Source organism: Cyprinus carpio, chromosome A1 (assembly GCF_018340385.1).
Source record: "Cyprinus carpio isolate SPL01 chromosome A1, ASM1834038v1, whole genome shotgun sequence".
In the NCBI taxonomy this organism is placed as follows: domain Eukaryota; kingdom Metazoa; phylum Chordata; class Actinopteri; order Cypriniformes; family Cyprinidae; genus Cyprinus; species Cyprinus carpio.
The window spans coordinates 36989061-37003176 of NC_056572.1; the positions used below are offsets into that span (position 1 = coordinate 36989061).

Consider the following 14116-nt stretch of genomic DNA (forward strand, 5'->3'; position numbering starts at 1 on the left):
GTGATTATGGAAATAAATATTTTCTTTGAAATATATGAAATGTAGTTAATGTTTTGAAATAAAAAATAATGTAAATTTAACACAATATAAACAGCGAAGCTAAATTATGTTTTTGAAAATAATATTTAGTTTCAACCTTTGCATACCAAAATATATTTCTATATGTATTTCAGGGGCAAGAAAATACATTTCAGTAACATACATTTAGGCTAAATATAAATGTGGATGGCCTACTAGAGAATAAGAATAGATTTATAATGATTTTTAATGTTCCATGTTTAATAATATTTTTATTATTTTTGTTTATTTTACTGTCTTATATTGTTCTCTTGCTGAAGTTTTTTAAAATGTGTTATGTTCACAAGTTTTTCTTAATATATTTAAACAATTTAGCAATTCTTTTTAGCCATTTTTGTGTAACTGAAAAAAAAAAATACAATATACATATATATATATATATATTTAAAAATAAACTTGCAAAAAAAGGTATTTATTTATTTGCTTGTTTATTTCCATGGGGTTGTAGCTGGAAAAGAGCAAAAGGGCAACAGAAAAGCACTTGACTGTATTAGATGCAGAACAGAAACAGACAGGAAACAGGCTGTGGTTTGTGAGTTCACGGTTTTAATTTCCTGGTCATTTTTCACACGAAACACCTCTACATCACATGGAAACAGACACACAGTCCGTCAGCGCTAGTGTTTGACTCTCATCACGTGAGGTGAGCAACAAACTTAGTGTTTTACTCTTCACCAGTAGAAGAAGAGAGCAGCATTAGCAGCATTACTGGAGATCTGAGTTTAAGAAAGTCTTTTGACGGAACTGCTGAGAGTATCACACTGATTTTCTGAACTCAACCCATGAAGAAATGAAGCTCCTACGGACAGTTTCTGTGTTTCTGCTGATGGGTAAGTGCTCAAAGATACTACAGGTGTTTATTGTCTAGAAATATGGCTTATTTTATCAGTGTATGTGAGTAAAGCAGTGTGCTGATGTGTGTGTGTGTGTGTGTGTGTGTGTGTGTGTGTGTGTGTGTGTGTGTGTGTGTGTGTGTGTGTGTGTGTGTGTGTGTGTGTGTGTGTGTGTGTGTGTGTGTGTGTATGTGTGTGTGTGTGTGTGTGTGTGTGTGCAGTGAGCAGTTCAGTGTGTGTGGACATTACAGTGACAGGAACAGAGGGAGGACAAGTGACTATTAAGTGTCCTTATGCTAAAGGATATGAAAACTCTTACAAATACTTCTACAAAGGAATTTACAGAGATAGAAATATTATACTAACATCTTATGGGCTGAAAAGTCCTCAGATGGCAGATTCTCACTGCGTGATGATCATCAGATGAGAACATTTACGGTGACCATCAGAAAGCTGAGTTTGTCAGATACTGGACCGTACGGCTGTCAAGCTGGATGGGGAGAATATAAACAAATCCAGCTGAATGTGGTCAGAGGTGATTAATATTCAGTACTGAACAACAGTCTTTCATCCACTGTGTTTAGTTTTCATACTGTAGTTAATTGTTGTTGTTTTAATGTATTAGTTTGATTTAAACAATGTGAGCTTGTTTCTCAGCTCCACAGAAAACAACACCGGTCCAGATCTCAACCAGCACCCTTCGTCCGTATACAAACACCAGCACTGACCACACCGGCACAGGTTTCTGAACACACACCATCCCTGACTTCACCCTCAGACACATTTACACACATGTTTTATTGTAAAACTACTGCTAATGTGAAGTCACTGTGTTTACATACACAATTTAAGTCATAATTTCAATCAAAGCATTAATAGTTAGCCTGATTCTCCTGAGCTTCTGAACACATTTTTAATGCAGCATTCATGATAGTGGTGCAATTACTGTGATTACGAGTTTTCAACTACTTCTGACTAAACAGTTCATATCTCAAACCTGCACAAACCTGGACACTTTAGAAGTTTCATTAACACCTCAACATCTGTAAAGAATAAACCAAACTGGCAGGTGGCCTCAAATGTCAAATAACTGAATGTTAAAAATGTAATTTTATTGTGTTCTTGAAGCCGTTTCTTGGTTCTACAGTTTATGAGACTGCATGTGAAGGGCTCAGAGTAAAATCATTTCATAATTAAATAATTTCAACATGAGCACAGCATTACTTTACATGGGTTTTCCATGATGTCTTAATGTTTGGATTCATGAATCTAACAGACACTTTTATTCAAAGCATCAGTTCATTTTTAATTGTGAGCAGTACGTTCACTTTTTCTCTCTCCCTCTCTGTCAGAGACTCATCAAACAGAAGGTGAAAGGACAAGAACAATGACAGGAAACACAGCAGATACTCTCAGTCAGCCAGACACTAGTAAGCACACAAACTACAATACCCACAATGCAACTTTCCTCTTTTTAATTCTGTAATATATATTGGAGAAAAGCGATTAGTTTGAACACTTGTGGAGACACATCTGAACTCTTGTGGCTCATGATGAACACGGTTAAAGTGAAGTACACATCAGATTTCATGCGGTTAACCTGCTTTCACATCAGCTGTAGACAGAAGCGCTTTCCTCTGAGGATTGAGGTTTACCGTTGAGGTTTCACTTCGGTTACACAATATAACGATACATTTCCAATATTACACAATACAGATCTGGTTCCTGTCACTGGAGGTCTGGGTTCGGTTCTGCTGGTTCTGGTTCTGTGTTCTGGAACGTTCCTCATCCTGAAAAAGAGGAAAAGGAAATCTGGGACAGGTAACGGTTTATGTGTGAACATAAAGTTCTTTATTAGTATTTGACTTGATTTGACTTTTCTCTCTTTTTATGCTCCATTCAGCTTCATTTCAGCAAAATGTGCCGCACAACACAGAGGTGGGTGATCAAATCTTTACCTGTAGAGCTTCAGAAATACGTTACATTATTGTTTATTGATGAGCAGTGAATACCATCAGATGAGTAAATATTCTTGTGTATGTTGTTTTTAGACTGTCTGTATGTATGAGGAGATTCCAAACAGTCCTGACGTCACCACAGCATCTTCATCCAATCAGACGCCTGCATCACATCTCTTCACCCGCCCACAAGTCTGTACTGTTTATGCCACAGTAACCAATCAGCAGCCAGATTCAACTCTCCATCACGCTCACTCCACCAATCAGATGACGGATACAGACTGGGATTATTACTCCAATATTAAGTTTCCTGAAGCAACAACAGACAACAGAACAGAACTGATCTACACAACAGTGACACATCCACAAAACATCAAGACAAACATCGACCCAAAATATTCAGTGATCAGACATAATTAAAAAAGACTGTCAACACTTCTTCCACAGACATTTGCACTGATGTTACAAGACGTGAAGAAACAAAACTGCTATAAGCTGCATACTTTTAATGAATCAATATTTTGACACCCTTTTCTGAGTTTCCAGCAGTATTTTGTAAACTGTATATCGTAAACTAACAATAAAAGTTACTAAAATAAAAAACGGGTTGAAGTATTCTTTGTAATCAGTACACATCCAGCAGGCACCTTGATATCAATTTGACGTCAAATATTAATCAAGACTTGATCAAGATGCTGTAACACACACACAAATTCAGTTTGGACAGCAGTTTCTGGACCATACAACTATTACATACAATTAAACTCAAATGTGACCCTGGAGCACAAAACCAGTCTTAAGTCGCTGGAGTATATTTGTAACAATAGCCAAAAATACATTGTATGGGTCAAAATTATCGATTTTTCTTTAATGCCAAAAATCATTAGGATAATAAGTAAAGATATTTTCCTACCGAAAATATATCAAAACTTAATTTTTGATTAGTAATATACATTGCTAAGAATTTGTTTGGACAACTTTAAAGATGATTTTCTCAGTATTTAGATTTTTTGCACCCTCACTGGAACAGTTTTTCACAGGAACTGAATATTAGAGCTGAATGAGGTTATAGAGAAAGAAAGGGGAAGGAAATTATGGTGCTGTACTTTTTCTCTCGGAGCGGAAGAGAAAGACTGTAACGGTTCTCACACAGAATTTGGACTCATATTTAAGTAAAATGTTCAGAATGTGTGTCGTTCTGCTCTTCTTTTCCAGCATCTGTACAGGTGAGTTTAAAACTGAGGTCTTTTGTGCAGAGTTTGACATGTTCCCTTGTTTTTACTCCGTTATTACATGACCTTCAGCCTCAAATGGATGATACTTGTAAATTATTGTTTTGTTCTGATAATATTGCTCACACATAACAGCTCTGTATAATGATATTTCTGTTTTCAGTTGTTGTTGGTGCTCCAGTTACAGTCACAGGATACAGAGGAGAGAGAATTGACATCAGATGCACATATGAATCTGGATATGAATCAAATCCAAAGTATTTGTGTAAAGGCGCGTGTAACATTGTAAATACAGTCATCATGGTTAAATCAGGATCTCCAGCTGAAGACCAGAGATTCTCTCTGAGTGACGACAGGACGGCCAGAGTTTTCACCGTCACCATCACTGACCTGAGACAAGAGGATGCAGGACAGTACTGGTGTGGAGTGGAGAGGACTGTAATTGATGTCTATTCAGAGATTGTGTTGCTGGTTAAACAGGGTAAGTGATTAATTGTATTAGATGGTAATAGAAAATGTGATTGAGTCATTAAATGTTGTAAACTGACTCATATTGCACTGTAAAACCCGACAAGTAACTTAACTCAAACCGTTTGAGTAAACAGATATCCTTAAAAACCTGACAAGTTAGGTTTACTCAAACCGTTTGAGGAAACCGATTGCCTTAAACCATTTAAGTTTTAAAACTAATAGTTGTGAGTACTCTGAACTTAATTCAGTTGAGTTCACTGAAAGAAGATATACATTGCAATTAAGTAATTAAGTGATTAATTGAGTGATAGTTGAGCATTAGTGATGAACACCTGCTGTTAACAAAAAGAATTACTGAAAAAAAGAGAGAAAGGAACTACAACTGACTTCAGACACAGCCTCACTAAAACCTGACAAGTTATGTTAACTCAAACCGTTTGAGGAAACCGATTGCCTTAAACCATTTAAGTTTTAAAAACTAATAGTTTGTGAGTACTCTGAACTTAATTCAGTTGAGTTCACTGAAAGAAGGTATACATTGCAATTAAATAATTAAGTGATTAATTGAGTGATAATTGTGAATTAGTGATGAACAGCTGCTGTTAACAAACAGAATTACTGAAGAAAAGAGAAACACAAGAACTACAACTGACTTCAGACACAGCCTTAGATAAAATAAACTGAAATAAAATACATTAAATCTCTCAAGATCTGATTAAACAACCCCACAAACAGCATCACCAGCTCCACTTATTAATAACCTGACTGATTTTATTTCTGTCAGACGTCTACAGAAGATCTGATTGAGAATTAACTAAGGTTTGGATGTTGATTTATTGTTTCATTTGAAGTAACCATGTTAGAGATCAGTGTTTGCTTTAGTTGGGCTCTTGACCCTTGACTTCTGTCTTAGTTTTTTCTCTGGCTGTTGTAACCATTTGTTGTAACTCAAAAGCCCAGAGAAAATGCCATCAGGTGTTATACACACACACTCATACTCTTAGAAGCTGCTTTTATCCAAAGCAACTTACAGTGCTTTCAGGTTAGCATTTTTTTTTTATCTAACCTGTACCTGCATGTTGGTACTGTATATTGGTGATGATAATCATTGATTATTGAACTGTTTGGAATCTAATCTCTGATGAAATAGGTGTTGTGTAATTAGTTGGATTGATTACAGTAAAAGTAATTCTAAGAGCCAGTAGTTCTGTGATAATCAGTTAATATAAAGAACTTTCCAAACAGTTAGATTTTCTGTGGTGTCACTTAGTCACACACAGACATCAATAATCAGCATATGAACCTCAACAATGGTGACCATAAAAAAAAAACAACAATGCAGCAGAGCATGCTGGGAGCCATGGATGAGTTTTGTACTACAATAGTACCCAGCACGCATTGCAGCATGTTTTTTTTTTTTTCGTAACCATTGTTGAGGTTCATATTCTGATTATTGATGTCTGTTTGTGACTTATTGACACCATAGGAGACCAAACTGTTTGGAAAGTCCTTTATATTAACTGATTATGAAAGAACCACTGACTTTTTGAATGGCTTTCATTGTAATCAACTGAACTAACTGTAGAACACCTGTTTAGTAAGATTTTGAACTCTGAACAGCTCCATAATTGATGATTATCATCACCAATATGCTGTATAACAACCAATACCTGATCATATTTTTCTCTGGGTTTTTTTGAGTTATAACAAACATGTTTCAAAAACACATGGTTACCAACGTCCAAAAAAAAAAATAATCTAAGACAGAAAATCAAGGGTCAAGAGCCCAACTAAAGCAAACACTGATCTCTAACATGGTTACTTCAAATGAAACAATAAATCAACATCTAAACCTTAGTTAATTCGCAATAAGATCTTCTGTAGACGTCTGACAGAAATAAAGTCAGTCTGGTTACTAATAAGTGGAGCTGGTGATTCTGTTTCTTAACAGCAGCTGTTCATCACTAAAGCTCAATCAGCACACTTAATTAATCACTTGATTACATAATTGCAAAGGTTTTAAAACTTACATGGTTTAAGTAAAGGCAATCTGTTTACTCAAACGGTTTGAGTTACTGTGACTTGTCAGGTTTTACAGTGTGTACTGTTGAGTTGATTGTGTGTTTAGACTTTAGTGTGTGCAGTATAAAATACATAATTACGTCAGAGATTACATGAAAGATTATATGAATTTTAAATGAAAATCAGTGTGATTTAATCTGAATAAATGACTTTAAGTTGATCTTTCCTGTCATTCATCAGTTAATAAGACCACCGAGGATTCAACTAACAGTCTTTTTTCAGCAGAACCGTCATATTTCAGCACAACAGAAACAAATCCACAATCCACCAGCATCACAGTCACAGATCAGAACAAATCAACAGGTCAGTTCATCTGGCCGTCACTCTATATGACTCTTATTTCTTGATGATTGCTGTGAGTTTAAATGTGTGTTAATGTCTTACTGCAGATGCAGTGTCTGAAATCTACATCTGTGTTGAAGACTGAAGCTTCAGTTCCCAGATATTTGGCTTCTTTGTTTATAATGTGCTTTAAGTTGCTTTGGATAAGAAAGTGTCTTCAACAGAAAATATGAATTGAAAATGTTCATATTCATAAAATTAAAAGAGCGGTTTGTGTGTGTACATTGTTAAGGAAAATAAGCAATTGTCCTATTGCAAGTTTGCCATTTTTATTTCTTTATTACCTTTTCATTGTGACTACAAGTTATTATACGTGTTGGTTTATTAGAAAGACACCACACATATTATTGTATTAATTTTATTGAAAATAGTTCATTAAGAAAGACACAACAAACTGTATTGTATTAAGCATTTATAGAAAATGTTATAGCATGTATCAATAGGTATATAGCTAGGAATGAAACGTGTTTTAGCAAGAGCTTTAAGGAAAGGAATGTTACCGTTGAATGCTGTGTTGCAGACGCAACGAAGGAGGCATCTAAGAAGAAAGTCTCGAAGAAGAAGAATGAGAAAATGGAGGACTTTATACAGGAATCTTCTTAGGGGATTTCCAGACCTCATGACATCACAAGACACTGGAATCCACCTGCTGACTATAAAAGACTGAAGAACGATGAAGAAAATCAGACACTGGTTCTGTGTGACAGCTTCTCCGGTGCCAGGCGGCCCTGCCAGTGATGCCTCTAAACAACCGAGTTTCAAATCATATATCTTTGTTTTTAGGTCTGTTTTACATATTAGTATTTTATTTGTAATGTATTTAACCTATATATATATATATAAATATATATATATATATATATATAATATAATACAACTATACTAAATCATAAATAAGAAGCTTGCCTGTCTGAAGACTCTGATTTATAGATCTGAGCAGAACAGACCACGGAGAAGTCTTATGTGACCTCTTTTATGAGTATAAAAATTTAAATGCTTATGGGATAGGACAGACTTGATTTTCTTTATCTAACCTGAAAATAAGTAAAATAAGGTAGAAGGTGTAGGGAATTTAGCACCGTAAAACAACATGTTGTGCTTCTTTAATATGTGTTCATGTTCTTACCGCATAAGCAGCACGCTCACATTTCACTGGTGTTATTCTCTGTCCTTGACTAAATAAAAAGAGAGTGAAACAACAGTAACAGGAAATACTACAGTTCAACTCGGTCAGCCAAACATCAGTAAGCAAACAGACTACACTACCCATGATGCACCAGTGCCCTGACTGATTACATAGAAATCCATTGTATGTGGAACAAGACCCTCCCACTTCTTAAAGGAGAACTGAAGCAGTCAGACTAATTAACAGTATTTAGTAAAGTGACTTCCACTTTAATTAAAAAACATATAACAAACATGATTAATGTAACTGTTTTAAAGAAAAAAAAATGTTTGTATAGCTACATATACAAGTACATTATAGCTTTTAGAGAAAGGCCACCTTCATCGCGCAATTCCACAGCGAGTGACATCACGGGGTTGGTTTCGCTCTATTGGCCAGTGAAGAAATAAAAGCATTTCTTTACTTTGTGAACACACAGATGTGATTGGTTTTCACCATAATCGCATGAATATTAAACACCAAGCTGTTTAAATCATGATGTTTTGATCATGGTTTGCCAAACATTGTTTTTATAACTGAGGTGCAACGTGATGTAAACAAACAAACAAAAAAAAGCTTCATATAATATCATTCATGTGGCTTCTTTATTGATATGGCAGACTTTTCAGACATATTTGCATTAAACTGTCTCGTTCACCAGTATTAGTATGTGAGATAACTTATGTTCACCTGCAAATACAATGTGCTTACGTCCTCAAGTTTATCATTCTTCCCATCCTTGCCAGCTTAAATATTAAAGTGTTTTAAGCCATTCAAGCTCGAGACAGTACTAAAGAGATCTCAGTGCAGTACTTGAGCTGTGATGGACCGGTTATGTGTGCATGAACACACGCAAAAAGCTGCAGCTCGGACAGCATATGCGAGTACCAATTTCTTTCTTGTCTTCTTGAGCAAACGCACACAAAATTATGTCAGAATGGCCGTCTTGACGTGTCTCTGTGGAAACAAGCATTGTTTCCGACCCATCTTCACCCCAAACCAGCGGGTTCACGACTTCTTCCACCCGTAGCACTGCTTATTGCACTTATTATGGGTTTAACAGACCTTTTAATTTCATCTTAACAAAACATCCTTTATTCTATAAAATGGTTACATTAACATTTTTTACATAACATAACTTTTTTATTTTAAGTGGAAATCAGTTTACTAAATAATGTAAATTTTACTGACTGCTTCACTTCCTCTTTAAGACCAATAATATTGGACACACTTACTTACTACCATCTCTAATTCAGCACATATGTTTGTCCACTTTGTCCAAATCTGGATTGCTAGTGCATTTTTATAATTAATTTATTTTGTTGTTGTATGTGTGTTAATATGTGCTGTCTGTAGCATTTTCTTGTCAGATGTTTGGCTCAAGGTGTGTCTGGTTAGTTTGATCTGTTCACTCCTGCTGGTAGATGCTGGAACTGCACCGATCTGCTGCTAAAGAGCATCTTTCTCCACTGATGATCGTTCAAGAGTAGCTGGATATTCTGATAAATCCTTGCAAGCAACATTTAATGGAGGCTCCTAAAAGCAGCTGTCATTGAGATGCTAATACTAATAGTTGGCTTTATGAAAATATTACTAGAAGGTTTTTTCCATTAGTTAAACATCAGATGTCTGCAGCAGTAACTTACCAAAAAGGAAGTTCAACCACAGCCACAGGAAGAGGCTTCATCTAAACACACACTACACTTCCCACAATGCACCTCTTCTCTCAGGAGTGATGTGATGCAGAAAGTGTGACTTTAATGTTCAACCAATGCTCTGGATTATTTACAGTCTTTGCCGTGTTGCCAGCTACCACAGAAAATAACCAGCAAACATTTTTCATTCGCCTCAATACTTTTTTTTTATTTTCTTTCTTTTTTTTATGAGAATAATGACCTGAAAGTATTTCTGTAATGTTAGAAAAAATTTTGATAGTTATCATTATTTCCTGTGATTATGGAAAGAAATATTTTCTTTGAAAGATATGAAATGTAGTTAACGTTTTGAAATAAAAAATAATGTAAATTTAACCCAATATAAACAGCGAAGCTCAATTATATTTTTGAAATAGAAAATATATATTTAGTTTCAACCTTTGTATACCAAAATATATTTCTATATGTATTTCAGGGGCAAGAAAATACATTTCAGTAACATACATTTAGGCTAAATATAAATGTGGATGGCCTACTAGAGAATAAGAATAGATTTATAATGATTTTTAATGTTCCATGTTTAATAATATTTTTATTATTTTTGTTTATTTTACTGTCTTATATTGTTCTCTTGCTGAAGTTTATTAAAACGTGTTATGTTCACAAGTTTTTCTTAATATATTTAAACATTTTAGCAATTCTTTTTAGCCATTTTTGTGTAACTGAAAAAAAAATTACAATATATATATATATATATATATATATATATTTAAAAATAAACTTGCAAAAAAAAAGGTATTTATTTATTTGCTTGTTTATTTCCTATATGGGGTTGTAGCTGGAAAAGAGCAAAAGGGCAACAGAAAAGCACTTGACTGTATTAGATGCAGAACAGAAACAGACAGGAAACAGGCTGTGGTTTGTGAGTTCACGGTTTTAATTTCCTGGTCATTTTTCACACGAAACACCTCTACATCACATGGAAACAGACACACAGTCCGTCAGCGCTAGTGTTTGACTCTCATCACGTGAGGTGAGCAACAAACTTAGTGTTTTACTCTTCACCAGTAGAAGAGAGCCGCATTAGCAGCATTACTGGAGATCTGAGTTTAAGAAAGTCTTTTGAGGAACTGCTGAGAGTATCACACTGATTTTCTGAACTCAAACCCATGAAGAAATGAAGCTCCTACGGACAGTTTCTCTGTGTTTCTGCTGATGGGTAAGTGCTCAAAGATAATACAAGTGTTTATTGTCTAGAAATATGGCTTATTTTATCAGTGTATGTGAGTAAAGCAGTGTGCTGATGTGTGTGTGTGTGTGTGTGTGTGTGTGTGTGTGTGTGTGTGTGTGTGTGTGTGTGTGTGTGTGTGTGTGTGTGTGTGTGTGTGTGTGTGTGTGTGTGTGTGTGTGTGTGTGTGTGTGTGCAGTGAGCAGTTCAGTGTGTGTGGACATTACAGTGACAGGAACAGATTTATGAAAAGTGACTATTAAGTGTCCTTATGCTAAAGGATATGAAAACTCCTACAAATACTTCTACAAAGGAATTTACAGAGATAGTAATATCATACTAACATCTTATGGAAGAAAGTCCTCAGATGGCAGATTCTCACTGCGTGATGATCATCAGATGAGAACATTTACGGTGTCCATCAGAAAGCTGAGTTTGGCAGATGCTGGACCGTACGGCTGTAGAGCTGGATGGGGAGGAGAGTATAAACAAATCCAGCTGAATGTGATCAGAGGTGATTAATATTCAGTACTGAACAACAGTCTGTTTCATCCACTGTGTTTAGTTTTCATACTGTAGTTAATAGTTGTATTAATGTATTAGTTTGATTTAAACAATGTGAGCTTGATTCTCAGCTCCACAGAAAACAAGACCGGTCCAGATCTCAACCAGCACCCTTCGTCCGTATACAAACACCAGCACTGACCACACCGGCACAGGTTTCTGAACACACACCATCCCTGACTTCACCCTCACACACCTTCACACACATGCTTTATTGTAAAACTACTGCTAATGTGAAGTCACTGTGTTTACATACACAATTTAAGTCATAATTTCAATCAAAGCATTAATAGTTAGCCTGATTCTCCTGAGCTTCTGAACACATTTTTAATGCAGCATTCATGATAGTGGTGCAATTACTTTAATTATGAGTTTTCAACTTGTTCTGACTAAACAGTTCATGTCTCAAACCTGCACAAACCTGGACACTTTAGAAGTTTCATTAACACCTCAACATCTGTAAAAAATAAACCAAACTGGCAGGTGGCCTCAAATGTCAAATAACTGAATCTTAAAAATTTAATTGTATTGTGTTCTTGAAGCCGTTTCTTGGTTCTACAGTTTATGAGACTGCATGTGAAGGGCTCAGAGTAAAATCATTTCATAATTAAATAATTTCAACATGAGCACAGCATTACTTTACATGGGTTTTCCATGATGTCTTAATGTTTGCATTCATGAATCTAACAGACACTTTTATTCAAAGCATCAGTTCATTTTTAATTGTGAGCAGCACGTTCACTTTTTCTCTCTCTCTCTCTCTCTCTGTCAGAGACTCATCAAACAGAAGGTGAAAGGACAAGAACAATGACAGGAAACACAGCAGATACTCTCAGTCAGCCAGACACTAGTAAGCACACAAACTACAATACCCACAATGCAACTGTCCCCATTTGATTATGTTATATATTTTGGAGGACAGTGATTGGTTTGAACACTTGTGGAGACACATCTGAACTCTTGTGGCTCATGATGAACATGATCAAAGTGAAGCACACGTCAGATTTCATGCGTTAACCTGCTTTCACATCAGCTGTAGACAGAAGCGCTTTCCTCTGAGGATTGTGGTTTACCGTTGAGGTTTCACTTCGGTTACACAATATAACGATACATTTCCAATATTATATAATACAGATCTGGTTTCTGTCGCTGGTGGTCTGGGTTCGGTTCTGCTGGTTCTGGTTCTGTGTTCTGGAACGTTCCTCATCCTAAAAAAGAGGAAAAGTAAATCTGGGACAGGTAACAGTTTATGTGTGATTATAAAGTAAATTTTTAGAATTTGACTTGATTTGACTTTGTCTTTTCTCTCTTTTCATGCTCCATTCAGCTTCATTTCAGCAAAATGTGCTGCACAACACGGAGGTGGGTGATCAAATCTTTACCTGTAGAGATTCAGAAATACATGTTACATTATTGTTTATTGATGAGCAGTGAATACAATCAGATGAGTAAATATTCTTGTGTATGTTGTTTTTAGACTGTCTGTATGTATGAGGAGATTCCAAACAGTCCTGACGTCACCACAGCATCTTCATCCAATCAGACGCCTGCATCACATCTCTTCACCCGCCCACATGTCTGTACTGTTTATGCCACAGTAACCAATCAGCAGCCAGATTCAAATCTCCACCACACTCACTCGACCAATCAGATGACGGATACAGACTGGGATTATTACTCCAATATTAAGTTTCCTGAACCAACAAGAGACAACAGAACAGAACTGATCTACACAACAGTGACACATCCACAAAACATCAAGACAAACATTGACCCAAAATATTCAGTGATCAAAATAATTAAAAAAGACTGTCAACACTTCTTCCACAGACATTTGCACTGATGTTACAAGACGTGAAGAAACAAAACTGCTATAAGCTGCATATTTTTAATGAATCAATATTTTGACACACAATATTTTGAGTTTCCAGCAGTATTTTGTTAACTGTATATTGTAAACTAACAATAAAAGTTACTAAAATAAAAAAACGGTGTGAAGTATTCTTTGTAATCAGTACACCTCCGCGGGCACCTTGAATATCAATTTTGACGTCAATATTAATCAAGACTTGATCAAGACGCTGTAATATCACTTTAAATTCAGTTTGAACAGCAGTTTCTGGACCATACAACTATTACATACAATTAAACCCAAATGTGACCCTGAAGCACAAAAGCAGTCTGGGGTATATTTGTAACAATAGCCAAAAATACATTGTATGGGTCAAAATTATCAAATTTTCTTTTATGCCAAAAATCATTAGGATATTAAGTAAATATATTTTCCTACCGAAAATATATCAAAACTTAATTTTTGATTAGTAATATGCATTGCTAAGAATTTGTTTGGACAATTTTAAAGATGATTTTCTCAGTATTTAGATTTTTTTTGCACCCTCACTGGAACAGTTTTTCACAGGAACCGAATATTTACACAAACCAGTGTCACTGTGAACATGTCATGTAGAGCTGAATGAGGTTATAGAGAAAGAAAGGGGAAGGAAATTA

The 14116-nt window shown here is 35.5% G+C and overlaps 1 protein-coding gene across 1 annotated transcript; it reads left to right on the forward strand.

The window, feature by feature from the left end:
• Positions 1-3930: 3930 nt before the first annotated feature.
• Positions 3931-13601, forward strand: LOC122146439 (CMRF35-like molecule 1). Its single transcript, XM_042765145.1, has 6 exons — positions 3931-4095; positions 4265-4582; positions 6877-6957; positions 12743-12847; positions 12936-12970; positions 13086-13601. The coding sequence occupies exons 1-6, from the start codon at positions 4047-4049 to the stop codon at positions 13449-13451; spliced, it is 954 nt and encodes a 317-aa protein (XP_042621079.1). The 5' UTR covers positions 3931-4046; the 3' UTR covers positions 13452-13601.
• Positions 13602-14116: the final 515 nt, after the last annotated feature.